The sequence below is a fragment of the Polypterus senegalus genome, chromosome 1, assembly GCF_016835505.1.
Source record: "Polypterus senegalus isolate Bchr_013 chromosome 1, ASM1683550v1, whole genome shotgun sequence".
Classification (NCBI taxonomy): domain Eukaryota; kingdom Metazoa; phylum Chordata; class Cladistia; order Polypteriformes; family Polypteridae; genus Polypterus; species Polypterus senegalus.
In genome coordinates this window covers 122,006,485-122,032,567 of record NC_053154.1, presented here as the reverse complement: position 1 = coordinate 122,032,567, position 26,083 = coordinate 122,006,485, and the positions used below count along the sequence as shown (strand labels likewise).

Sequence of the window (26,083 nt, the reverse complement as noted above, 5' to 3'; positions counted from 1 at the left end):
TAGGACTGATTGGAGGAAAATTTCGATGGAAGCCTTGATAAAAGCGGGGTTTTGTGCACATATATATATATGTATATATATGTGGATGTATATGTATATATACTGTATATATGTGTGTATATGTATATATATGTTTATGTGTGTGTGTGTATATATATATATATATATATATATATATATATATCTCAAAAGAATTAAAGGAACACTTTTTAATCAGAGTATAGCATAAAGTCAATGAAACTTATGGGATATTAATCTGGTCAGTTAGGTAGCAGAGGGGGTCGTTAATCAGTTTCAGCTGCTGTGGTGTTAATGAAATTAACAACAGATGCACTAGAGGGGCAACAATGAGATGACCCCTAAAGCAGGAATGGTTTAACAGGTGGAGGCCACGACATTTTTCCCTCCTCATCTTTTCTGACTGTTTCTTCACTAGTTTTGCATTTGGCTAAAGTCAGTGTCACTACTGGTAGCATGAGGCGATACCTGGACCCTACAGAGGTTGCACAGGTAGTCCAACTTCTCCAGGATGGCACATCAATACGTGTCATTGCCAGAAGGTTTGCTGTGTCTCCCTGCACAGTCTCAAGGACATGGAGGAGATTCTAGGAGACAAGCAGTTACTCTGGGAGAGCTGGAGAGGGCCATAGAAGGTCCATAAACCATCAGCAGGACCAGTATCTGCTCCTTTGGGCAAGGAGGAACGGGATGAGCACTGCCAGAGCCCTACAAAATGACCTCCAGCAGGCCACTGGTGTGAATGTCTCTGGCCAAACAACCAGAAAGACTTCATGAGGGTGACCCAAGGGCTCCATGTCCTCTAATGGACCCTGAGCTCACTGCCCAGCAGCATGCAGCTCGATTGACATTCGCCATAGAATACCAGAATTGGCAAATGCACCACTGGTGCCCTGTGCTTTTTACAGATGAGTGCAGGTTCACCCTGAGCACGTGACAGAAGTGAAAGGGTCTGGAGAAGCCATGGAGAACATTATGCTGCCTGTAACATCATTCAGCATGAGCAGTTTGGTGGTGGGTTAATGATTGTCTGGGGAGGCATACCCGTGGAGGGTCACACAGACCGCTACAGGCTTGACAAAGGCACCTTGGCTGCCATTAGGTATCAGGATGAAATCCTTAGACCCATTGTCAGACCCTATGCTGGTACAGTGGCTCCTGGTGCACGACAATTCCTGGCCTCATGTGGTGAGAGTATGCAGGCAGTTCCTGGAGGATGAAGGAATTGATACCATTGACTGGCCACCACACTTTCCTGACCTAAATCCAATAGAACACCTCTGGGACATTATGTTTTGGTCCATCCAATGCCACCAGGTTGCACCTCAGACTGTCCAGGAGCTCAGTGATGCCCTGGTCCAGATCTGAGAGGAGATCCCCCACAACACAATCTGTCATCTCATTAGAAGCATGCACTGATGTTGTCAGGCATGTATACAAGAACACAGGGGCCATACAAAGTGCTGCGTACAATTTTGAGTTGCTGCAATTAAATTTTGGCAAAATGGACTAGCCTGCCACATAATTTTTCACTCTGATTTTTGGGCGTCTTTGAATTCAGGGCTTTGTAGGTTGATCATTTTCATTTTCATCAAACGATGTGGCATCCTTTTGTTCCTAACACATTACCCAGTCTATATCAGTATAGGTATCCAGGAGGATTTCTTTTTCCCATTGAGATCTGATGTGTTTTTAAAGTGTTCCTTTAATTTTTTTGAGCAGTTTATATATATATGACAGTGAAACTCATGACAATGACAATGTCAATCATGTTACGTTATTATTAAAATGTTTCCTTTTCTTTTTCATTACTTTTTTAAGACACTACTTCTCTGCTGCGAAGCGCGAGTATTTTGCTATATATATATATATATATATATATATATATATATATATATATATATATATATATATAGTATATATATATATATATATATATGAATGACCTCCAAAGAGCGCGGAGACTTTTGATCACGTGAACGTGTCTGCAAAAAGTGGCATCTCCTGCCCTGCAAAACTCGAGCAGCCGGCGCGTGCACATAGCTATGCCAGCCTTTGAGACGCTGACTGCGCTTCTGCCTTAAGTCAAAGTGAGCACTTTTAATTTTTTTCCTCCTCCCCCTGAGCTATAGCCCAGACAAGTGCAAACACGGGATCCCTTTTCTACACCGTGGCAAACTAATATTAAGGCGCTTCACACTTTTTTTTTGCACGTATACGATTATGAGGTTGTTTGCTCAGATTATGAAGACACGCACAGGAGTGGAGGACCAACAGTGCCATCACAGCCGATTAATGGCAGGGATGTCTCACCAGTCTACACAAGACCCACCGCGACTGTTCCCAAAAGGCACTCATATCGTGAGCGAAGACATCTCTCTACACTATATAAAAGAAAAAGGCAACTTTCCTTTCTTTACACCTTTTTTCCTTTTATCCCAAACCAAAGCCTTTCTTTCTTAACACTACAGAGGACACAAAACTAATTTTCTTTAATTGCTGGTAATGCTGGTAAGGCACATTACCAGAGGCAGAAATTTGGACGTTCACATAGAAAATGTAATTTCTATACCACAGCCGTGGTGTAGCGCCTTTCAAAAGGGATCTACTACCGAGAGATCATCCATATACATTTTAGCTGCTGTTAGTACTACTTACCTGTTGTGTTACACCGTCTTTAAAATGTAGTTTACTCGAAACCACTCCAGTAATGCTCAATGTAGCTTTACTTCTTAAAACGTTCATGTTTTACTGTTTAATAACTTATAGACTACATTTTATTATTTTTCCCTTGCACTCAGTGACCAAAGCTATACACACACATATAGACACATACATATATATATATACATGTATATACCTGTGTGTATGTATGTATGTGTATGTATAATTATATATATACAGTATATATATATATATATATATATATATATATATATATATACACACACACACACCTATCTACATTATATATACACACACATATATATAATTTGTGTGTGTGTATGTATGTGTATATATGATGTAGATAGGTATGTATATATATATGTGTGTATATGTATATATGTATATATATATGAAGATATGTATGTGTATATATATGTATATATGTATGTGTGTGTATATATATATATATATATATATATATATATATATATGTAGACTCAAACCGATTATAACAGCAGCAATCCAAGTTGTGAGAAAACACTAAAAAGGAGGCGTGTCAGATGTCGTGGTACATTTTCTGATGCAGCTGCTGAAAACAACTTCGTGACGCTGTGGCCAAATACACAAAACAATTACTTTGACAATCATGTTACGTTATTTTCAAAATGTTTCCTTTTCTTTTTCTTTACTTCTTTAACACACTACTTCTCTGCTGCGAAGCGCGGGTATTTTGCTAGTCTACAATAAATAGAAGCATGCACTTTAGTCACTAGCTTTTGGCTATGTGGAGATTCAATGGTCGGTAAATTTCTGGGTAAGGTTTTCTCTGAGTGTTCTAGTTTTCCTTTCACATCCCCAAAGAAGTGCATGTTTTATTCATTGTCAATTCCAGGTTGGTTATATCTCAGTGTGAGTGTGAATGTGTGTCTATGTGGACCCCGTGATGGACTTACGTCATGTCTAGAGCTTTTTCCTGTCTTAAGCCCGGGGCTGCCAGGATTGACTCAAGGCTGTTGTATTGAAATGGTTCCAGGCACCTGTTGTGTTTTGTAAATGCTGTGTTTTGTTATTAAAAAAAAAATTAAACCACTGTTCTATATTTCCTATAGATGGATCCCGAGGAGACAGTCTGTAGATACTGTGGAGTCAGCTACCTCATTCACCATGAATTTAAAATGATGGAAGAAAAAATGAAAGCTATGGAATTAGAAATGGAGCTTTACAGGGCAAGTGTTGAGAATGAGAGGAGACTTCAGGGTGACATCCAAACTCTACATTCCCTCTTGGAGCAATCAAGGGCACAAGATGAACAACAAACAGAAAGGTCAGTTAGAGCCTTACAGTCTAATTTTTAAGCTCAGTTTTTCTAAAAAGTGTATATGATTTGTTTCTTGCAAAAAATATGCAAAGCACTCTGGAGATTAAAACATTTCAAAAAACCTTGTTAAATTGCTAGATTCAACTTGTGTTAGATAGACTTTATATTTTAAGTATTTGTTTATTGTCATTAAATCATAACACACTGTGCCTAAGAACTTACTTCTGTATTTAGTGTCAGTCAAGTGCAATTTTACTCAGTTTAGTTTGCCGCAAAAATATTTTGTACATGTATCTAGTTTCTTTAGTCTTCTTTGCTTTCAAGTTACTGTAATTTGATTTAAATCTGTATAAAATTAGAAAATTCAAGCTTGTGGTTGTTAACTGTTTATCTCTTCATGTCCAGGTTTTCTGTTGTTCCAGCTAATGTTTAAGTGCTGGGTATCTGTCCATTATCTGCCAGTTTTATCACAGGTAGGGTTAAGAGAAGTGCAGGACACTCTTAGTTAAATCACATAAAATAATACACTATATCACTGGTGCACATACAATTTTTAGTTCAAATATTGCACCAAACATGATTAATACCATTAAAGATCTATACAGGGAGAATATGCAATTTTGAGCCACAGGTAAAAATATCAATGCTTACAGCTTGGTCTCACATAATCACTTCCACATGATTTTGAATCCATTATATAAAAACCGGGAGTGGTCTCCCCTAGACTTTCTCATATACTCAGATATGGGGATGGATATTTGAGGTGTAAACCGCAAGACAATGATTATGTTTTTATATTATGTACATTAAAGAACCATCAACAACAAATCAAATTAATAATATATTGAACAATTATTATAAAAGTAAAGTTGAATAAATCAGACTCTGCAGCCGCATGAATAAAAAGTAGCACTTCTGGTTAGCAGAAAAAGCTCAAAATTTGATAGAAATCTTTGTTTTGTGCCTTTACTTGTATGCAAAATTTAGTTGACCTAAGTGAAAGTGTACTAAAGTTAACGTGTTTATATACACACACACACACACACACAGACAGACAGACAGAGAGGCATAATTCCAAAAATGGTATTTTCGGACTCAGGGAGGTCTAAAACATTGAGATTCATCAAAGTCTTCAAATTTAATTTTTGGACGATTACAATACTTTCCCTATTAGAAAATAAATTGGAGTCAGGGAAGTCTAAAACATCGGAATTCATCAAAATGTCAAGGTCAAATTTTAGGATGATATACATTGCATACAAGAAAGTCAGTCAGTCAGTCATTGTCCAACCTGCTATATCCTAACACAGGGTCATGGAGGTCTGCTGGAGCCAATCCCAGGCAAAACAGGGAGCAAGGCAGGAACAAATCCTGGGCAGGGAGCCAGCCCACTGCTGGGCGCACACACACACCCCCACACACCAAGCACACACTAGGGGCAATTTAGGATCACCAATGCATCTAAAATGCATGTATTTGGACTGTGGGAGGAAACTGGACCACCCGAAGGCAACCCACACAGAAACGGGGAGATCATGCAAACTCCACGCAGGGAGGACCTGGGAAGCGAACCCAGGTCTCCTTAGTGAGAGGCAGCAGTGCCACCACTGAGCCACCGTGCCGCCCATACGACAAAGTAAAAAGAACATATAGGACTTGAAATGGTGATTATAATTAACATATCTTTGGTATGTTCAATTGATTATATTTATGCTTGGATTGGTTTATTTTTCATATAGCAATATGAGTTTGATTATTTTGTTATAGTAATAATTACAATAAATAAATAAATAAAAACACCATAGAGCAATTAAAGACTGACTCCATGGTTATATTAACAATACCACAGGATTTGTAAACTTGTGAGATTAGCTGATGACACTAAAGCTGTAGTACTGAAGAGGCAGCAAAACACATTTAGAAAGACCTTGACAGTCTTCAGAGCTGGACAGATCTTTGGAAATAACAGTTTAACAGAGACAAGAGATATTAGTTGTAATTATAAGGTGGGTAATACTTGTTTACAGGTGGCTCGGAGGAGCATTTAGGGGTTTACCTTATGTATCATTTTTATCCACCAGGTAATGCACTTAAACAAGTAAAAATTCAAATAAAATGTCAAATTTCAAACACTTTCGAATATATCCATCCATTGTCCACCACTTATCCAAGGTCGGGTTGCGGGGGCAGCAGCCTAAGCAGGGAAGTCCAAAACTCCCTCTCCCTAGCCACCTCCTCCAACTCCTCTGGGAGGACCCCGATGCATTCCCAGGCCAACCAGGAGATATAATCCCTCCAGCGTGTCCTGGATCTGCCCCGTGGCCTTCTCCCAGTGGGACATGCCTGGAACATCCCTCCAGGGAGGCGTCCAGGGGGCATCCTAACCAGAAGCCCAAACCACCTCAATTGACTCCTCACAATGCGGAGGAGCAGCCACTCTACTCCGGGTCTCGCCTGGATAATTGAACTCCTCACCCTATCACTAAGGGAGAGTCCAGCCACCCTGCGGAGAAAACTCATTTCAGCCTCTTGTATCCGTGATCTTGCTCTTTTGGTCACTACCCAAAGCTCGTGGCCATAGGTGAGGGTTGGAACGCAGATCGACTGGTAAATCGGCAACCTCACCTTTTGGCTCAGCTCTCTCTTCATCACAACGGACCGTTGTAGAGCCCGCATTACTACATATGCCGTACCGATCCATCTGTCAACCTCCCGCTCCATTCTTCCCTCATTTGCGAACAAGACCCCAGGATACTTGAACTCCTCCACTCCAGGCAGTAATGCGTTCCCAACTCGGAAAGAGCATTCCACCCTTTTCCTGCTGAGAACCATGGCCTCGGATTTAAAGGTGCTGACTTTTATCCCCTTCGCTTCACACTCAGCTGCGAACCTCTCCAGTGAGAGCTGGAGGTCACGATGAAGCCAACAGAACCACGTCATCCGCAAATAGCAGAGACAAGATTCTGAGGTCACCGAACCAGACCCCCTCCGCTTCTTGGCTACGCCTAGAAATTAAGTCCATAAAACTTATGAGCAGAATCAGTGACAAAGGGCAGCCCTGGCGGAATCCAGCCTCAACAGGAAATGAGTTTGACTTATTACCGGCAATGCGGACCAAGCTCCTGCTCCTCCTGTATAGGGACTGAATGGCTTATAACAATGAGCCTTGTACCCGTACTCTTGGAGCACACCCCACAGGATGCTTCGAGGGACAGGGTTGAATGCCTTCTCCAAATCCACAAAACACATGTGGACTGGTTGGGCAAACTCCCAAGCCCTCTCCAGGATCCTGGCCAGGGTGTAGAGCTGGTCCAGTGTTCCACGGCAGGGACAGAATCCACATTGTTCCTCTTGAATCCGAGATTTGACCATCGACCAAATTGTTTTCTCCAGCACCCCTGAATAGACCTTACCGGGGAGTCTGAGGAGTGTGATCCCCCTGTAGTTGGAGCACATCCTCCGGTCACCCTCATTAAAAAGGGGGACCACCACCCCGGTTTGCCAATCCAGAGGCACTGCCCCTGATGTCCATGCAATGTTGCAGAGACGTGTCAACCAGGACAGCCCCACAATATCCAGAGCCTTGAGGAACCCTGGTGAACCTCGTCCACCCCAGGGGCTCTGCCACCTCGGAGCTTTTTAACAACCTCTAATATAAATAAATGGATATTGTGTCCACGCTCTAAAATATGCTAGTGAAACTGCATCTGGAATTCTGCTTGCAGTTGTGGATACTATACATGAGTTCATCCTGGACAAAGTGCATGTCCAACACTAAGAGTGTAAGGAAGTTAACCTTCTTTAGTCTAGAACAAAGATGAGTATGTACAGAACTTAAGTTATTTAGCAATTTCTAAGGTGTCAACAAAGTTCATACAATACAATTTAGTCACTTAAAAAATAAATTACGTTTCTGAGCACAGTGTTGTGTGTTCAAGACATTTTTGGAACAAACTACCATGTCAGGTAGTTGCAGCAGAAACCTTGACACCAATAAAAAGTACCTGGGCATGAGATCTGTACAACGTAACTATGAGCAAACATATCAGTTTGATATATGTAATGCTCACCTTTTGTTGTCAAATGACTTTTTAATGACACAATTTAAGACTAAACATTATGAGTTGGAAAGTAAACTTTTCAGCCTAAGTAAACACTGAAAAGATCACATAATAGATTAGGAATGTCAGGAGTAATCAAGTTACTCAATTAACTTGATTAAAAAAGAAAACCTCAATTAAAATTTGCCTCCTGGGTAAATCAGGAAATGAATCAGGCAAACAAAACATGAATGAGGATTGCAGGAGAAGACATCAGTGATTTGGGAGCATTTTACTTTAAATGAAAATGCGGCTGTCTTCCATCACTGTTAACAATATATTACTGTATTATTGCAGCAGCATTTTAAAAGATGAAAGATTTTACCTAAAAGTTGCCCGATGCCACAAGATGATCTGTGGGTAACTGTGATCTGTGTATATTTGTAGTATACTGCTTAGCTTTGTCAGCTTGTTATATTGGCTGTGAATATCTGCCAGCTATAGATATTTCCTGCTGTCAGTGGTTCATTCTTCCAATTTAAACAATACAACTAATTTAGACAAATTTAAAACTCTTTATATATGGCTTTGACTTCCTTGTAGCCTAACAATGAGGAGAAAAATACAGTCTCTTGGTGGTTCTTAAACTTTTTACTTTCCTCAAAAAAACAGACATCTCCTGTGTATGTTATTGTTACTATAGGCTCCCAAATGGATTTACTTCAGGTTTTCTAATGCTGCAGTGCTGCAAATGAACTTTATGAGTACTCACAATAGGCCTACAAAATTTCCCATAGCATTTGAATGCAGCTTAATTACACTTGTTTGCAAAATAAATAAATAAATACATAAATAAAATAAGTAAATAAATCACCCCTGGCAAAAATTGTTCTTATAGATTTTGGGTGCTAAATCCTACTGTGCTGTATCATGAAGGTTTAAATGAAAAAAAGTACTTAATATAAAACTTAATATATTTTTAATTGTATTAAGTATACAGTGGTGTGAAAAACTATTTGCCCCCTTCCTGATTTCTTATTCTTTTGCATGTTTGTCACACAAAATGTTTCTGATCATCAAACACATTTAACCATTAGTCAAATATAACACAAGTAAACACAAAATGCAGTTTTTAAATGATGGTTTTTATTATTTAGGGAGAAAAAAATCCAAACCTACATGGCCCTGTGTGAAAAAGTAATTGCCCCTTGTTAAAAATAGCCTAACTGTGGTGTATCACACCTGAGTTCAATTTCCGTAGCCACCCCCAGGCCTGATTACTGCCACACCTGTTTCAATCAAGAAATCACTTAAATAGGAGCTGCCTGACACAGAGAAGTAGACCAAAAGCACCTCAAAAGCTAGACATCATGCCAAGATCCAAAGAAATTCAGGAACAAATGAGAACAGAAGTAATTGAGATCTATCAGTCTGGTAAAGGTTATAAAGCCATTTCTAAAGGTTTGGGACTCCAGCGAACCACAGTGAGAGCCATTATCCACAAATGGCAAAAACATGGAACAGTGGTGAACCTTCCCAGGAGTGGCCGGCCGACCAAAATTACCCCAAGAGCGCAGAGGCGACTCATCCGAGAGGTCACAAAAGACCCCAGGACAACGTCTAAAGAACTGCAGGCCTCACTTGCCTCAATTAAGGTCAGTGTTCACGACTCCACCATAAGAAATAGACTGGGCAAAAACGGCCTGCATGGCAGATTTCCATGACACAAACCACTGTTAAGCAAAATGAACATTAGGGCTCGTCTCAATTTTGCTAAGAAACATCTCAATGATTGCCAAGACTTTTGGGAAAATACCTTGTGGACTGATGAGACAAAAGTTGAACTTTTTGGAAGGCAAATGTCCGTTACATCTGGCCTAAAAGGAACACAGCATTTCAGGAAAAGAACATCATACCAACAGTAAAATATGGTGGTGGTAGTGTGATGGTCTGGGGTTGTTTTGCTGCTTCAGGACCTGGAAGGCTTGCTGTGATAGATGGAACCATGAATTCTACTGTCTACCAAAAAATCCTGAAAGAGAATGTCTGGCCATCTGTTCGTCAACTCAAGCTGAAGCGATCTTGGGTGCTGCAACAGGACAATGACCCAAAACACACCAGGAAATCCACCTCTGAATGGCTGAAGAAAAACAAAATGAAGACGTTGGAGTGGCCTAGTCAGTCCTGACCTGAATCCAATTGAGATGCTATGGCATGACCTTAAAAAGGCGGTTCTTGCTAGAAAACCCTCAAATAAAGCTGAATTACAACAATTCTGCAAAGATGAGTGGGCCAAAATTCCTCCAGAGCTGTAAAAGACTCATTGCAAGTTATCGCAAACGCTTGATTGCAGTTATTGCTGCTAAGGGTGGCCCAACCAGTTATTAGGTTCAGGGGCAATTACTTTTTCACACAGGGCCATGTAGGTTTGGATTTTTTTTCTCCCTAAATTTATAAAAACCATCATTTAAAAACTGCATTTTGTGTTTACTTGTGTTATATTTGACTAATGGTTAAATGTGTTTGATGATCCGAAACATTTTGTGTGACAAACATGCAAAAGAATAAGAAATCAGGAAGGGGGCAAATAGTTTTTCACACCACTGTATATTTAATTAGAATAAATATTCCTTATACTTACTTAATATCTGAATACATCTAGACTTTAAAAAATATAAATTACATATAAAGTTGTTTTGAATATAATTATATAATATTATTATATATTATATATAATTGCTTGCAAAAGGCAGTCACTTGATATTTTTTTTCTTTAAAGACAATTTACCCTCAGGGATTAAAAAAATATACAAATCAAAATCAAATCAAAAATAATCCTCTGAAGATTATTATTATTATTTTAGAATGACCAACAGATGCCTGTTAACACAGACTCACTCCACTTCCCACTATAACGTCAATCCATTTGAGCAATATGTTTTTAGAACCTCTCCCCATGTTCATCAGAGACCACTCCTGTATTCTCAAGAGAAAACTCAAAATCAAAGATTAGAAAATGTATTTTTTACTGACAGCCTGTGCTAGGTATAAAGAGAGAAGCTCCTATGATACACAGCAGGCGCTGGCTGGCATCCCGACCGGGATGGTGCGTAATTCATTACTTGCCTAGGAGGCTGCTGTAATGAATGGCCAAGGAGAAAGGCAGATGGTACCTTGCCTTTGCCAGGAGGTTGGCAGGAGGTGGCAACCTCTGAGTGAGTATGCTAGTGTCCCGGCGGAGATGGACTGAAGTTCTTTACTTGGCTGGGAGGTTATTTTCAATAAAAGAAGGGTGTTCGTTCTTTTACAATGAAATGATTCAACTTAACCCTGCATATTTCTATAAAATACATTTAAACAAGAACTTTCTCTCTTCTGGACAATAAAATGGCATTTTTCTAACATGGTAAATCTAAATTCATGGCTATTTAGAAGGAACAATAAAAAAGTACTGAGAGAAAATAAATGTAGCAATACTAATTTTTTCAGATCAAAATATACTTCAAATAATATTCTGAACATAAAAAATAATAGAACATACCTTGTTTTTTAAAAAATGTGTTTTTTCACTGAATTTGATATCTCCTGGGAATGGTTTGTAATAGAAAAATTCCAGTTTTAAAAATGGTTTCAGCACACCAAAATCAATAAAGTACACCAGTTTTGTGTAGGAGTATTTTGGTGCAAACCATTCTATTCTATGTCCCTACCTTGTAAATACTGACTTCTCCAACCTCAAGAAATGCATATGGATGGCTCAATATCTGTCTGAATAGGTTTCTCAGTGCTACACACACATTTTGGTTGGGCATTTGTTAAATGAAAAAGGTGCTTTTTAAGATGAAGAAGATATCTTTGTAACAAGAAAAAAATAATACAAATATATACACTGCATATGAATATTTTTCCATTACAGTTTGAATGTGGGTATTTGTTATAAAAGGTGTAATAATACAATTGAGGCAGGAAACAAAAAATGTCACACAAATGTTATAAAATGGGTGTTCACACAATAGACAGAACAAGTAACCTAGTAGAGTAGCTGTTAGTAGAACATTAGAACAATCAAGACGAGAACAGGCCATTCAGTCCTACAAAGCTCATCAGTCCTGTCCACTTAATTCATCCAAAAGAGCATTAAATCTGTCTTTGGAAGTACTTAAAGTTCTATTGTCTACCACACTACAAGGTAAATATTTCCATGTATCTTTGGTTCTCTGTGTGAAGAAAAACTTCCTAATGTTTGTGCAAAATTTACCCTTAGCAAGTTTCCAACTGTGTCCCCTTGTTCCTGAACTCATTTTTAAAGTAAGCCTCAATCTACTGTACTAATTTCCTGAATTTTAAGCATTTCAATCATGTCTTCTTTCAATCTACTTTTGCTTAAACTGAAAAGGCTCGTCTCTTTTAATCTTTCCTCATAACTCATCCCCTTTAGTCTTGGAATCAGCCTAGTCACTCTTCTCTGGACTTTTCCTAGCGCTTCTTTGTCTCTTTTTTGTTGCCAGTACTCTAGATGAGGTCTAACTAGTGCTTTATAAAGCTTGGGAATAACTTCCTTGGAGTTGTACTCCATATATCGTGCTACATAACCTAACATTCAGTTAGCCTTCTTAATGGCTTTTGAAAACTGTCTGGGAGTTGATTGTGTCAAATCCTCTACATCGCCTAAGTAATTCTTATAAGATATACATTCGATTTTCTGACCTCCCACTGTGTAATCAAACCTGAAACATTTTTACTTCCTATGTGTAATACTTTAAATTTACATACACTAAATTTAATCTGCCATAAATCTCCCCAAGCCTGCATGCTGTCCAAGTCTCTCTGTAATGATTCAATGGATTCCAGATAATCTACCAATCCATCTATCTTGATATCATCTGCAAACTTAACCAGCTTGTTAGTTATATTCCTATCCAAATCATTTATATATATTAAAAGTAACAGTGGTCCTAGCAATGACCCTGTGGGACACCACTCTTAACATCACCCAATTTTGATAGGGTTCCTCGCACAATGACCCTCTGCTTTCTGCGTCTGAGCCAGTTTTGAACCCATCTACACACTACACCCTGATCTTTAATTTGTTTAGGTTCATTCCCACCCTCTTATTTGACACCTTTTCAAATGCTTTCTGAAAGTCAAGATAAATAATATCTTACGCACCATTTAGATTGTATCCCTTTGTTGCTTCCTCATAGAATTCCAGCATGTTAGTAAAACAATCTCACTTCTTTGAACCTATGCTGACTGTTTAGTAAAACTACTGTTCTCGCTATCTGTTGCTCAGTCTTATTCTCAATAATTCCTTCCATTATTTTACCTGTGATGCATGTTAAGCTTACTGGCTTATAGTTGCTTGGATATGCCTGGTCACCCATTTTATACAACAAGATAATATTTGTCATTTTCCAATCCGGAATTTCCCCAGTGCACAGTGACTTCCTAAAAATATTCATCAAGGGTTTATATAAGTACTCCCTAATCTCCTTATGAACTCGAGGATAAATATTATCTCATCCTGGTGATTTGTTTTGTCCATTGGGATCTTGTAGATCTTTGCTCAACTGTTTTTATGTCTTTTTGGTCTTATGAATAAGGATAATGTGGAAGAATGACACCTTTAAATAGATGGCATCATTTTTCATGATGTTGCCTACCAGATTCAGTATCATGTGTTCAAATCTGGAGCCTTGTTGCTGTTTGTACAGAGTTTGCATTCCTCCCTGTGTCTGTATGGCTTTTTCTCTGGTACCCCAGTTTTCCTTCATAGAGCCCTAAAACAAGCATAATAATTTAACAGTTGATTCTGTATTAATCCTGTGTGAGTGTTGTGTGTATAGTTGGGCCCAATGATCAACTAGTGGTATGTCTAGGCTTAGTTTCTGCTATGTGCCCAATGCTTCTGGTATAAACTCAGACACCTGTGACCCTCAAGTGGATTAAGCAGGTTTGAGAATGTTTTTTTATGTACTTTCAGGATGGCTATTAGATAAATTAATTAACTTGATGGATTGTATGGTTTTATGTTCTTTGTAAATTTTCAGCAATCTTTGTCTGATTTTAAAGTTGGAATGTGGCAGACCCACAATTTTAAAAACACATTAAGCATTAGCCTGCTTTATTTTAATTTGATTTTTATACATTATTAATTTGTATTTTCATTCTTCATACATTTTATTGTTATCATGGTAGTATCGAAAAAATCATGTTTTTTGCATTTCAAGATTTTATATTTCAGGATTTAATGGGAGCTAACATTTTGTGTGGGTGGTTATTATAATGCTGCATGTTTCCTTGGCACATGACCCATGACATCATGGTTGTTCTGATATATAAGACAGCCACTTGTATTAATCAATTTACTTCATACTAAAGGATCCCAGTGCACAAGCAATTAAAATAATATTTCACGGAAAATATTTCTGTTTTTGCTTTTGTTTGCTTTAACTAAACCTTTCTTTCTTGGTGAAGCATTATAATGATGTTCTATGATACTAACGAATACTACATATCTGACCATCTCCATGCTTAGCCCTTGAATAATCTTCTATTAATTTCTGTCTCTAAAAAATAATTAAATCTGTCTGAAGGAACTTATCATTCAGTCCTACTCAAATATTACTTGGGAGACCAATCCCCATTATTTTTACTTCCTTTTGTTATTGCTATACCATATAGTGTGTACTGCCTTTTCACTGACCTTATGTCCTGTATTTCGGTTAATGTTTTAGAGTTACAGGTGAAGACACTAAGAAAGGTGCCCATTCTCATTGTGTACATAAAGCTTGTTATTATTTGCATTTCTTTTAGATTTTTTCTGACACTTCTCTGCATCTGTTTGGATCATTTTTCCATCCATTTGGGTTTTTGTCACGTGTGGGACTAATTTTTGGAGGTTAAAAAACATTTGAAGTATTTTTAAGAACGCTAAACATATTTTAAGTCTTATTGTGATGCCATGATTGTTTATCATGGGTGGTTCCATCGCTTGTTATGTATTCTTTACAATTATTCCTGTTTTATTTCTCAGTGATAACTGAGCATGCACAGCTCATGGCTTTGTCTATGCAACAATTTAAAAGGTCACCACTGTGTACTTCCTGGTCATCCAAGACAACGAATTATTCAAACAAAAACACTTTTCAATGGCATGAAATTTTTCATGAAAGTTTTTTGGTATTCACCCCCTTTTTCTTGATTTTGTGGTTAGCATTTCGAATTTAGACAAAAGTAGGACTGACTCTCTGGCAATGACCCTTAGCTTTGTTTTCATGTCTAACCCCTGGTTGCTAATATTCTAATATCAAGCTGGCATATCAAAGCTTAAATGACAATTTTTTTCCCCACTTGTCCACACAAAAGATTGGAAGATATCTAAAAGTTGCATTTGGTTTTCTTAATACGTTTGTTTTTTTTCCCCACTGTTTTATGCTGTAGACACTTTTTCATCACAATTTAAAGTTTTCTGCCATGGGAAATACTGTTTTCGGCCCAAAGTGTAATACTTGCTTGTATTTCATAACTGATGTATTTTTCACTTTATTTATATATACAAAAAGTTACTATTACACAAAGCAAAAAAAAGACAAATGTTTCCAGATATTGAGCAAGAATGAAATAGACAGAAATTTCAAAGGTTGCTCAAGAAACCTTTGGAAAAATGAGAGCTGAAATAAAGCAGAAACCAGAATTGTACCTTTTGACTCCATATTGGCCTAAACCTTTAGACCTTTTTGCTGCTCACTCATTTTTTTGTGCTTTTCTTTCCAACAGAATTTTCTGTTTGAGACCTTATGTACTTTTATATTTATAGAAGCATATTCTCCTATTGCACCAGCCTGAATGCATTGAAATAAAAAATGGTGATTCCTTATCCTGGCTGTAACAGTTTATCAGAAAGACTTAGGATCTTATGGTTGTCTGTTATCTTAAACCTGTCTAAGGTAGAGAAGTGTTTTTCACAACAGTTGTATAACAATCACATATGCGAGAGCTCTCTATATGTGGCAATATGGTCTCATTTAATAAAAGTCTTTTTGAACCGAGGCATTCAGTTATCCTTGAAACAGTGTAGCAGAGCCATCCCTGGTGCATACGTTTTCACGTAACCCAATGTTGCAGTTTCTACTTGTGTCATAGAAGGTCAAGACAAGTTTAATCACCAAGTATCTGTAAAGCTTTTAAAATCTCTCTCCTCTGGCAGTTCTTGCGCCTATGCTGTTTTTGTCCTGGGTGTAGGGGTTCCTCCCATTGCTGATGGGTCTGATATGTTTTTCCCAATGGAGTTAATTATGTTCAGATCTATTTTAGTTCATCCACATCAGTAGCTAGAGGGAATTCTTCTCTTGCTGTCATACTTTTTGGATTGAAGCAAAGCCCTGTCATATGCATGATGCAGACCAATGTAGTCCCCTATACCTGAACTCACACTCTTTCAAAATCAACTTTTCCCCTACTCTTCCAAGAAAATTTTATCATTCTCTAATCATCATTTTATTTCACACAGAATGTATGACATTCTCCTATATAGAGCAGCATCCCCTGTTTTTGTAGAAGTTCACAAATTTAAAATAGCTACTTATCCTTATTTAAAACAAGAAATGTTTATAACTCATAGCATCAGCAACTATGTATTTGTTAACTTTTACTGTTCTCAAAGCTGAGGAACCTGACTTTGATGATAAGACGCTCAATTTAAGAGTTTTTTTCTTATTCAACTTTTTATATAAACTACTGGGAATGAATTGAAACTATTATTACTGTAAGTCCCTCATAAAAAGAATATGATAAGTCACTGATATTAAAAAGAAAAGAACATATTTCATATTGGGATGTTGTGATTGGTTTCTTGTGATCTGTCAGGTTTAGAAATGTTTGCATGCCAAAGTAAATAAGCAGCAACCAATTCGGCCAGTGAATGCAAATGTTGATTGTAGATGTACGCTGGCTTGTCAGAGAGAAGGAACACCATGTGAATTGTGTGAAAGTCAAATAAGGCTGACTTGGGTGGCACATCCGATTCAGTATATACAGTAGAAGTTCTCATGCATGGTATTTCATTGTTTTCTTTTTATATTTAATGCAAACAAAAAACATGCATAACCAGTTTAGCAAAGGTTTGTTAAAGATGATTGGAGTACTTTGTGCTTTTGTATTTACATTTAGATGATATATTACTAAATGCATAGTGTCAAACACATACATAATGATAATTAGTATCATTAATATTAATCAGATACTAGTATCAACAAAGAAGTTTTCTGCCTTTAAAATATACAAACATCTATAATTTGATCATTACTTAAAAAACATTTTCCATTATATTGTAATTGACTAACCTATAACATATTATAACATTCTTCCTCCAATTTAGTACTATGGTTGGGGTGTAACCTAGCCCAGCAGCAAGGGGCCCGTTTTTCTACAAATTGACACCCACACATACTCATACAAGGCAGGCCAGTATAGGTACATGTGAGTTTGGAGTTTACAGTCACCAGTTATCTTAATCTGCACTTCTCTAGATATTTAAAATTACCAGGAGATAAAACTAAGCGTACATAGGAAGAACATGCAGACTTCACACAGACAACCGTGGGTGTACAATTTAAACCATGGAGGGTAGATCTGCGGGGCAGCAGGCCACTTCATCATAATGCATTACTGGATATTCTTCTAGGTCTGTACTTCTAAATTCACAAATAAACGAATAGTCTTCTTTAAATACATATTGGCATCATTTTGCCTTAGTTTTTAGAAGGTTACGAGTGATGATTGTTTATTTTTTTCTGCTAGAGGCTCATCACTAATTTCTTTCTTGTAATGTCATTGGAGTAATGGTTTCTCTATAAAACAGAGAAATATATTGTGGCTTTTTAAAATTTTAGCTACTAACGCTACTTTTTCTTGCTAAAAGTAACAGTTTATTTAGATTATAATGAGCAATGCGTCATCATTTTTCAATGTAGTTAAAGAATAAAAGTCCTTCTTAATTAAATGAAATAAATTTCCATAATCTTGAAATTGACTTGAAATCCCAAAAGCAGTAACATTAAGTTCTGGGACATCAATCATATTTAAAACAAAACTGTGAAATGGTACCCTTTATTCAGTTTAATTGGTGACGGGTTGTGTTCAGTCTGTTCAGTAGTTTGTAGTGGTTTTCCCCATTCTCTATTACACTAAACAGTTGACCATAGTAAATTATACTGCCATATACAATTGGTTTTAATATAACTTTTGCAAATAGCTTTTCTAATTTCAAAATTAGGCTAATTGTTTTATTCATGAAAAAATATTTTAGCATTAAGTAGTAAAAATAAACAAAAATGTTGTTTTTATTTTGTTATTAATAATAACTAGAGAATAAAGAAAATTGTTCTGTTCTCTATTGACCTTGGATGTCAGATTTCACACACGATTTTACTATGTTCCAGTAAAACATTCAAAAAACCATTATGGATGCGTCCAGGAAAATCTTTGTTGTGATTGTAACTTCAGAATAAATACCAGTTGATTTATGCAGTATTTTGCTAAACACTGTAGCAACATGTCCATAGATCAGGGGTACCCAATGCGTCAATCGCAATCGACCGGTAGATCACGTACCATTCAAAAAACATTTTTTAAACGTTAGTCTATATATCCTCCCTTTGGCATTTGCCACTTGATTGGCATACAGGGCGGCCAGTCTGAGATCTCTTTTCTTCTAAGTGGTCATCCCGTATGCACGATCAAACGCGCAAGCTATTGCAAAACTCCGGCTGTGATCTAGTTAGCCTTCCAATTTATATCGACTAAAATTGTTTGGGGAGGGTATGGGCTGGATGTGGAATTGGAAGAGGATTTTTTTTTCTCACAATGTCACAACCAAAGTGCGTTTGATCTGTCAATCTATCGCTGCTATTCCAAAGAAGGAAAATGTGGAAAGGCACTTTCGAACTGTTCATAAAAACTACGAAACTGACTTCCTTGCGAAAAGCAATCTGAGAAAGAGAAAGGATAGGGAACTAACTCCAATCGCAGTTAATCGGACAGCCGTCATTTTTCACTCGGCTGAATTCAAAAGCTCCTTGACTGCATTATTCTACTCTACTTATTTATGCGAGTTAACCGTTTTCCCACATGAAGATTATTGAATCCAAATGCTGTAGTGACCTTAAATATATTGAATTGTTATTATGCCATAAAGGTTATTCAGTTATGCAAGGTACAACAACATATATTTTATGTATCAAGTATACTTAGTACTGTATATATGTAAATGCAGATGCAATACAACAACTGCTAGGGTTAGAGCTCTGTGCACTTGTTTTAAATGATTGCTCACTGCCTGGTCTCGCGTGAAGTTCTAAAAACAATATTTGTCCTTTTTACGGCCCTGGGTGTGGTTAAATTCTTTCTTGCAGGACATATAATGCTGCTAGCGCACGTTTGGGGGGTTGCTACTGTCACGCTGCCCTTCAATCTTTTTAAAGCCTCTGCTGCTCGCGTTCTGATCGTTTCTCCATCATCATAAATATACACCTGACCGAATTGTGTTTGCTTTGAAATTAAACTTGTTGTTCTTTTTAGAATTTTTCTTCTCTCCACCGCTTTTGGGTCTCTTTTTCTCTGTGCTTTCCTTTCTTATTCATTTAGTCGTTGACGTTTCATTTCTACCCTATTTATTTCTACCGTATTGACTTTATACACTTTATATTGTAATAACTGGTAGTTGAGTTATTAAACTTCTCGGAGCTGAACTTTGCTACTTACTTCCCCTAAGCTATTTGCTAGCACCTACACGCAGCTGTACCTAGCTAATTAAGTAGGCGAACACTCGTGTCCCATACACCGCACGACCCCGAGTGTCTCCGTAAATAATTGCATAGATAGAATATCTAGCAAGACACAGCTCTGTCCTTTTTTTACCTCTTTATTAGAGCAGAGAGTCAAAAACAAAGCTTAATACATGCAAGGCCATAGCCAAGGTCATTCATCAAGACATCTTTCTCCATAATGGTAACTATTACACTTTTATATAACTGGGCTGCAAATGAACCAAACTCACCCAAACTAACTTGAACATAAACACATATAACATCTCTAATGCAAAAGAAATCGACTGCCTTGCTTAAATAGCACAAAAAGTAAACTCTAAAGAAATACCCATAATGCACCATGCTGTTAGCGCTGACTGCCGGGTCATTACAATATGCAATGAGAACCCTGGAGCTGTGTGTGTTGCGTGACTGCCTTTACACTACTGATTTGTTTTTTTTGCCCGTGGTCTTATTTGTTGATATTATAGGGCGTGTCTTGCAAGAATCTCGTTCTATGTTCCCATGAGAGGCACCGTGGCAATTCTCTTTCATCTCGCGGGTCTTTTAAATGTCTTCCCAGAAGATGACGTATCGTAGCCTTGCTTTTGCTTTCCAGGACAGGATTTCTTTTTATAATAGAGAGATATATAGCATTTTTAATTTAGGTAGATCATTTTGACCTGGTCATTTTAAAAGTAGCTTGCAAGCCGAAAAAGTGTGGGCACCCCTGCCATAGATAGAAGTTGGACATAGATAGGAGTTGTGTGCACAACTGATTTAATGAAACACAGATAGACAGACATACAGTACTAGTAAACAGTATACTACAGCTTTCACTAAAGTTTATAGTGTACGCCACCATTTTAGATTGACATCATAATCTGGAATCGGACAAACTCAGTTTCCAAGTGGAAAATCCGACTTATGGGGGTGTTCCATTCGAAAATTCAGACTAGAAACCTGGAAATTCCAACTTCCCACTTCAAATGGAACACATTAGTAAAATATATATGTTGTTGTGGTGTTAACGGGGCTCTATCCTTCTTCTCAGTTTCCTTCATTTTAGACTTTATATTGTTATTTTCCCTTTTTGATATTTTGTTTTGCCTTCATTGATTTTAAAATTACTTTATAATTGTTGATGATGTAAATACTGTTTATATTTGCGTTAGTTAATTATGTTATAGCTAATAGTTAGTTATGTTGAGCCTAAAGGGGTCGGGCCTCATGAGGCTGCAACTACCTGAGGGCTTATTTAGCATTCCACTTCCTTAGAAGGCTGGTGTCTTAAGATGCTGCAGATGTTCTATCAGACGGTTGTGGCGAGCGCCCTCTTCTACGCGGTGGTATGCTGGGGAGGCAGCATAAAGAAGAGGGACGCCTCACTCCTGGGCAAACTGGTGAGGAAGGCAGGCTCTATTGTAGGCATGGAGCTAGACAGTTTGACATACGTGGCAGAGCGACAGGCGCTGAGCAGGCTCCTATCAATCATGGAGAATCCACTGAACAGGATTATCTCTAGACAGAGGAGCAGCTTCAGCGACAGACTGCTGTCACTGTCCTGCTCCACTGACAGACTGAGGAGATTGTTCCTCCCCCACACTATGCGACTCTTCAATTCCACCCGGAAACGTTAACATTATACAAAGCTATTGTCTGTTTTACCTGCATTTTTATCACTCTTTAATTTAATGTTGTTATCAGTATACTGCTACTGGAGTATGTGAATTTCCCCTTGGGATTAATAAAGTATCTATCTATCTATCTATCTATCTATCTATCTATCTATCTATCTATCTATCTATCTATCTATCTATCTATCTATCTATCTATCACAAGCTAATGTTGAGGCATTTTCTAAACTTTGTTTTGTTCAGCTCCCTTTCTCTAATTCTAGCAAGTTTTTTGGTCTTTTGACTATTTTTTTTTTATTTTTTTAGTTTGATCTTTTTGGCAATTCGTGTTTTTTGTGGACTTACTTTGGCTGTTATTTCGTTCCCATTTTTGATTTGTTTAGTATTTAGCTTTTTTATATTTGTAATTCATTCTTGTTTGGAATTTTTGTATTATTTTTATTACTATGGAGCTCTTGGCTTGTTTTAAATTTTCTTTAATAACTTAAATAATAAAGTTTTCTTAACGAGGCCAGGAGTTTCACTCTCCGTTTTTAGGGTTTGGCTTTGTAGGCCTTTAATCTTTCCTTAATGATATCAGACATTTTTTGAAAGTATTAGGCCCAAATTACAACATAACTACTATATTTTCAAAGGGATGAAAAGTCACATTTGTTTAAAAGGTGTTTTAAGATTAAAGTTCACTCTAAGGACAATGATGTGTATTTCTGTAAAATTTGCCTATGTAAAGACATTCAAGATGCTTTTACCATCAACAGTCCTATGTAAAATAAAATATTTGTCCTTTAAATCACCTAACACTACATACTTAAACTTTTTAGAAATGAGAAACACCCTGCTCACTCTGTAGGGTAATGGTGATTACAAAAGGAGAAAAAAAGAATATAATTAAACAAAGGTGTTAATCTGCATATTTGAAATAGCTGTTGACATTAATGCCTAGATATAACAAAAACATGGGAGTTTACCCACCTGATACACTTTATTGTGTTCTGCATTCATTTATACATACTTCATCTTGAAAGCATATTCCACAAACTGCTTTGCATGAATGTAAAGATTGTGCTAATTAATTTCTGGGAACACATGCTACTTTGTTGGCATGATACAAAATTCATAACGCAAATAACAAACCCAGAAAGTAACCCCCAAAAAAATGATTAAAACATTAAATTTAATATGCAAGTGCAATTGTTAGTCCTAAACATAAACTTTCATATTCACTAGCAGCATTAAACAGTTTTCTGTTTTCCATTGTAAACTGCAGTCAATCCCATGATTTTTTCCAGAGCTATGGCAAAAAAAATCTTTAAAAAGTTCAAATGCAAAAAGGAAACATTTTGTAGATACATTTTACAGAAAACACATCTATTATAGTGCTTGTGTAAATATGCTTTCAAAATGTTGAATTTCACCATTACCTGCAATAGAAAAACATATCATAAAACCAATCTTGGACCGAGCAGAGGAGGTAAAAAAAAAACTGCATTTGTTTTCCATTGTATCACCATTTAAGAGGGATTTTCGGATGAGCGACCGCGTCTCCTTGGGGTGCATTCAGCCACCCTCTTCACAATGGCACGTAACGCTGGTCTGGGGAGAGGGGTTAAACCCCCTAGTGTAAAAATAAAACTTATGTGTCCTGGGGATATTACCTATCCTTTACCATAATTTGTTACCTAGAAACTGTTATTATCCTGTTTTTAGGTTTCAATTGGGTCTGAAGTACTTTACGCAGAGCTGAAATTCATATGCTCAGAACGAAGCTAAACTTTTCTTTAATAAGCATGGAGCATTTATGTTTTACATGCTGTTGTCTGAAACATGTTGTCTTGTATTTTACTAAGCCAAAAACCCCATGATTAGCAATGTTGCTTGGGTTTCTTCAAAAGGCTCAATGGATTTGCCACTTAAGTTTAACCTTTAAATGGGATGCATCACACGAAGAGTGTGTTTCTCTGCTTTTTTTGCAATAGCACTATTTTAGGAAATTATAGCAGGTTGCCTCTCTGTACCATATATTCCAGCCTTTAATTTTATATACTAAATAACTTGGATTAATGGCAAAAGTCAAAACAAAACCCCAGGTACTGGCAGCAGTGCTTCACTTCACTCCACATGCAAAAGACCAAAGATTTGTTGCAAGTTGTTAAACAAAACTGCTAGTCATTTCACTTTAATTCATCTCAGAAGTCACACGGCTAGTAATTAATATCAAATTATACAAAATTCAAACATTTTTTTAAATCTTCTCTTCTCATATGTCTGACTTCAATTCTCCTGCTGTTTTCCCTTTCTTGATCTTCATTGGCTTTATTTCTGCCCCCTGTCATACCATTTTTGTCTGCCATTTTGTCTGCATTCTTCATTCCAGACACACACACACAAGATTGAGGCTTATCAGCCTCCAAAAACTATTTCTAGTCTGTGTTGGCTCAGAGGTCACGTGACACCAATAAATGTCAACAGAATTGCACATGCTTTGCTGATGATGACTTTGAATTAGAGTGAGGAGTATGGCTGAGTAGGCAACCAACTCTAAACCTTGTAGAACACAATGTCCACACATGCAAAAATCTGACAAAAAGTAAAAATTGTACATAGGTTGGAACCTTAAATCTAATCCAATCTAAGCCTTTGGCATGTTTTCTAATATAGTGGTAAAAAAGAACTCACACAATGGTCCACCAGTTTTAATTTTGTCACATGCATCTGTTTATTTGTTCTCAACTACAAAATAGGTTCAAGTGTGGCACACAAGAGAAAACCTACACGTACAGGCATTTGGTCCCAATTCTAAAGAGTTTTCGTGGTTCAGTAATGGGTGGGAGCACAATTCTTCTAGCAACATTTCAGGTTACTCATTTCTTTAGGAGGAAATGTCAATGCTTTTCACGGCTTGATGATTCTAAGGGATCAGCATCATTCCACTTTACACAGCTTCCTTCCGCCTGCAAATAGCTTGTATACTTGGATGACAGTGAAAACAGATATGGGCAGTATGGTAATAATTTGATGAAGCAGCCAGCAAAGATTCCTTATGCCAATCATTACATCTGAGCACATTCAAGCATTTAAATGACTTCCAGGAACAATGCGTGAGATAGCTTTTCCCCACCACCAACTACCAATGGTTTGCTTTCTCATTTGAAAACTATGCCAAATTCCAATTGTAATAGTCCAGATTCAGATACTGTAGATGCCATCAGACAATGCAAACACATTTTTCTAATGACATGAAGTGATCCAGCACCCTATAAGTTTCTTCATTTTGATTTTTATATATCTATCTATCTATCTATCTATCTATCTATCTATCTATCTATCTATCTATCTATCTATCTATCTATCTATTTATCTATCTATCTATCTATCTATCTATCTCTGTTACATTTGATTTTTAGTAAATTGAATAATTCCAGCATGATTTATATCATCAATCAGTATGAACTATTTCTTATTATTTTCTTGCTAAATTATGCTTGTGTTATTTTTGAAAAATAGTTTAAATGGTAAAATAGTAGGTGGCTGGATATTAAAATTAATTTCTATGATCTAACAATCCAATAACCATTCTCAAAGAGTGGGTTTTTTTGCTCATAGTTACACTTTCCCTGAAGTTTATTATTGTATTTTCCCCCTTTGTAAGGTACTATGTTGTAAAACATATTTTTGCCATTTGTGTGCACTTACCACTTGTGGATTTGCCCTTAAGTAGTTCTACACTGGAGTTAGTATATTATTATGCAGATGATAACATGTATTATCAGAAAGACTTCTTTTTTTCTAAATTATTCTCAGACATTTTTAATTCCTCAGATTCATAGCATTAAAGTTCCAATCTGAAGTCATGTGGAAAATAATTGTATGGACACGCTATTATTATTGTGCTTGGGAAGTCAAGTGAACTGCAAAGCTGTTTTTTGGCAAATGTCATTGTGACTAACAGGTTGAGTTTTAATTTTTTTCCTTTGCAAGACACATGAACTGGCTGTGTACTGTTCAAGCATTAGCTTATTTATTTGTTTTTCTATTGTCTTGTCTTTTCATTTGTGCAGTTCTGCCATGAGATAATTTGAATAACTGTAATGATTTTGTGAGCTTTTTCTAGTATATTCACAATCATTACCCTTTCTTCTTTAACTAGAATTTGAAGCATAACGTTAACGTAGGATTGTCCTCTTTTGTTGCATCACTGCTTCAAAGCTTTTGGACTTTAGTTCTGATTCTTAGTAGAGCTAACTTACGGTCTTAAATTTCACGCCGTTTGGCTTGCTCTCTCTCTCAGGGGTGGGGATCATTTTGTTTTTAACTCAATTTTTCTTTTTGTAAAAACTTGTTTGATTTGTATGGATTGCAATGAAATTAATAAAAAGGGAAAAAAAGCTAACTTCTTTGAAGCATTTACTTTGTACATTTGCTCCTAGTGTTAGTGTATGACCCACCCCCCTATTTATTTTTCCTTTCTGTTAGTAAGGCTGGTGTAACACTATAATTAAGTATATATAAAAATTGTGGAATAACAATTACAATTGAGTACTTAATTGTAGTGTTACACTGTATTACACATTAAGTACAAGGTAATAACACCTAGTT

The 26,083-nt window shown here is 37.0% G+C and overlaps 1 protein-coding gene across 3 annotated transcripts in view; it reads left to right on the top strand.

Annotated features, from left to right (window-relative positions):
* Positions 1-26,083, top strand: part of lekr1 (leucine, glutamate and lysine rich 1) — a 128,335-nt gene that overhangs the window by 7,461 nt on the left and 94,791 nt on the right. For all 3 annotated transcript variants that reach the window (XM_039757238.1, XM_039757222.1, XM_039757229.1), the window contains exon 3: positions 3,795-4,009. In XM_039757238.1, coding sequence (XP_039613172.1) covers positions 3,795-4,009 — 215 coding nt within the window. The remainder of the gene's footprint in view (positions 1-3,794; positions 4,010-26,083) is intronic.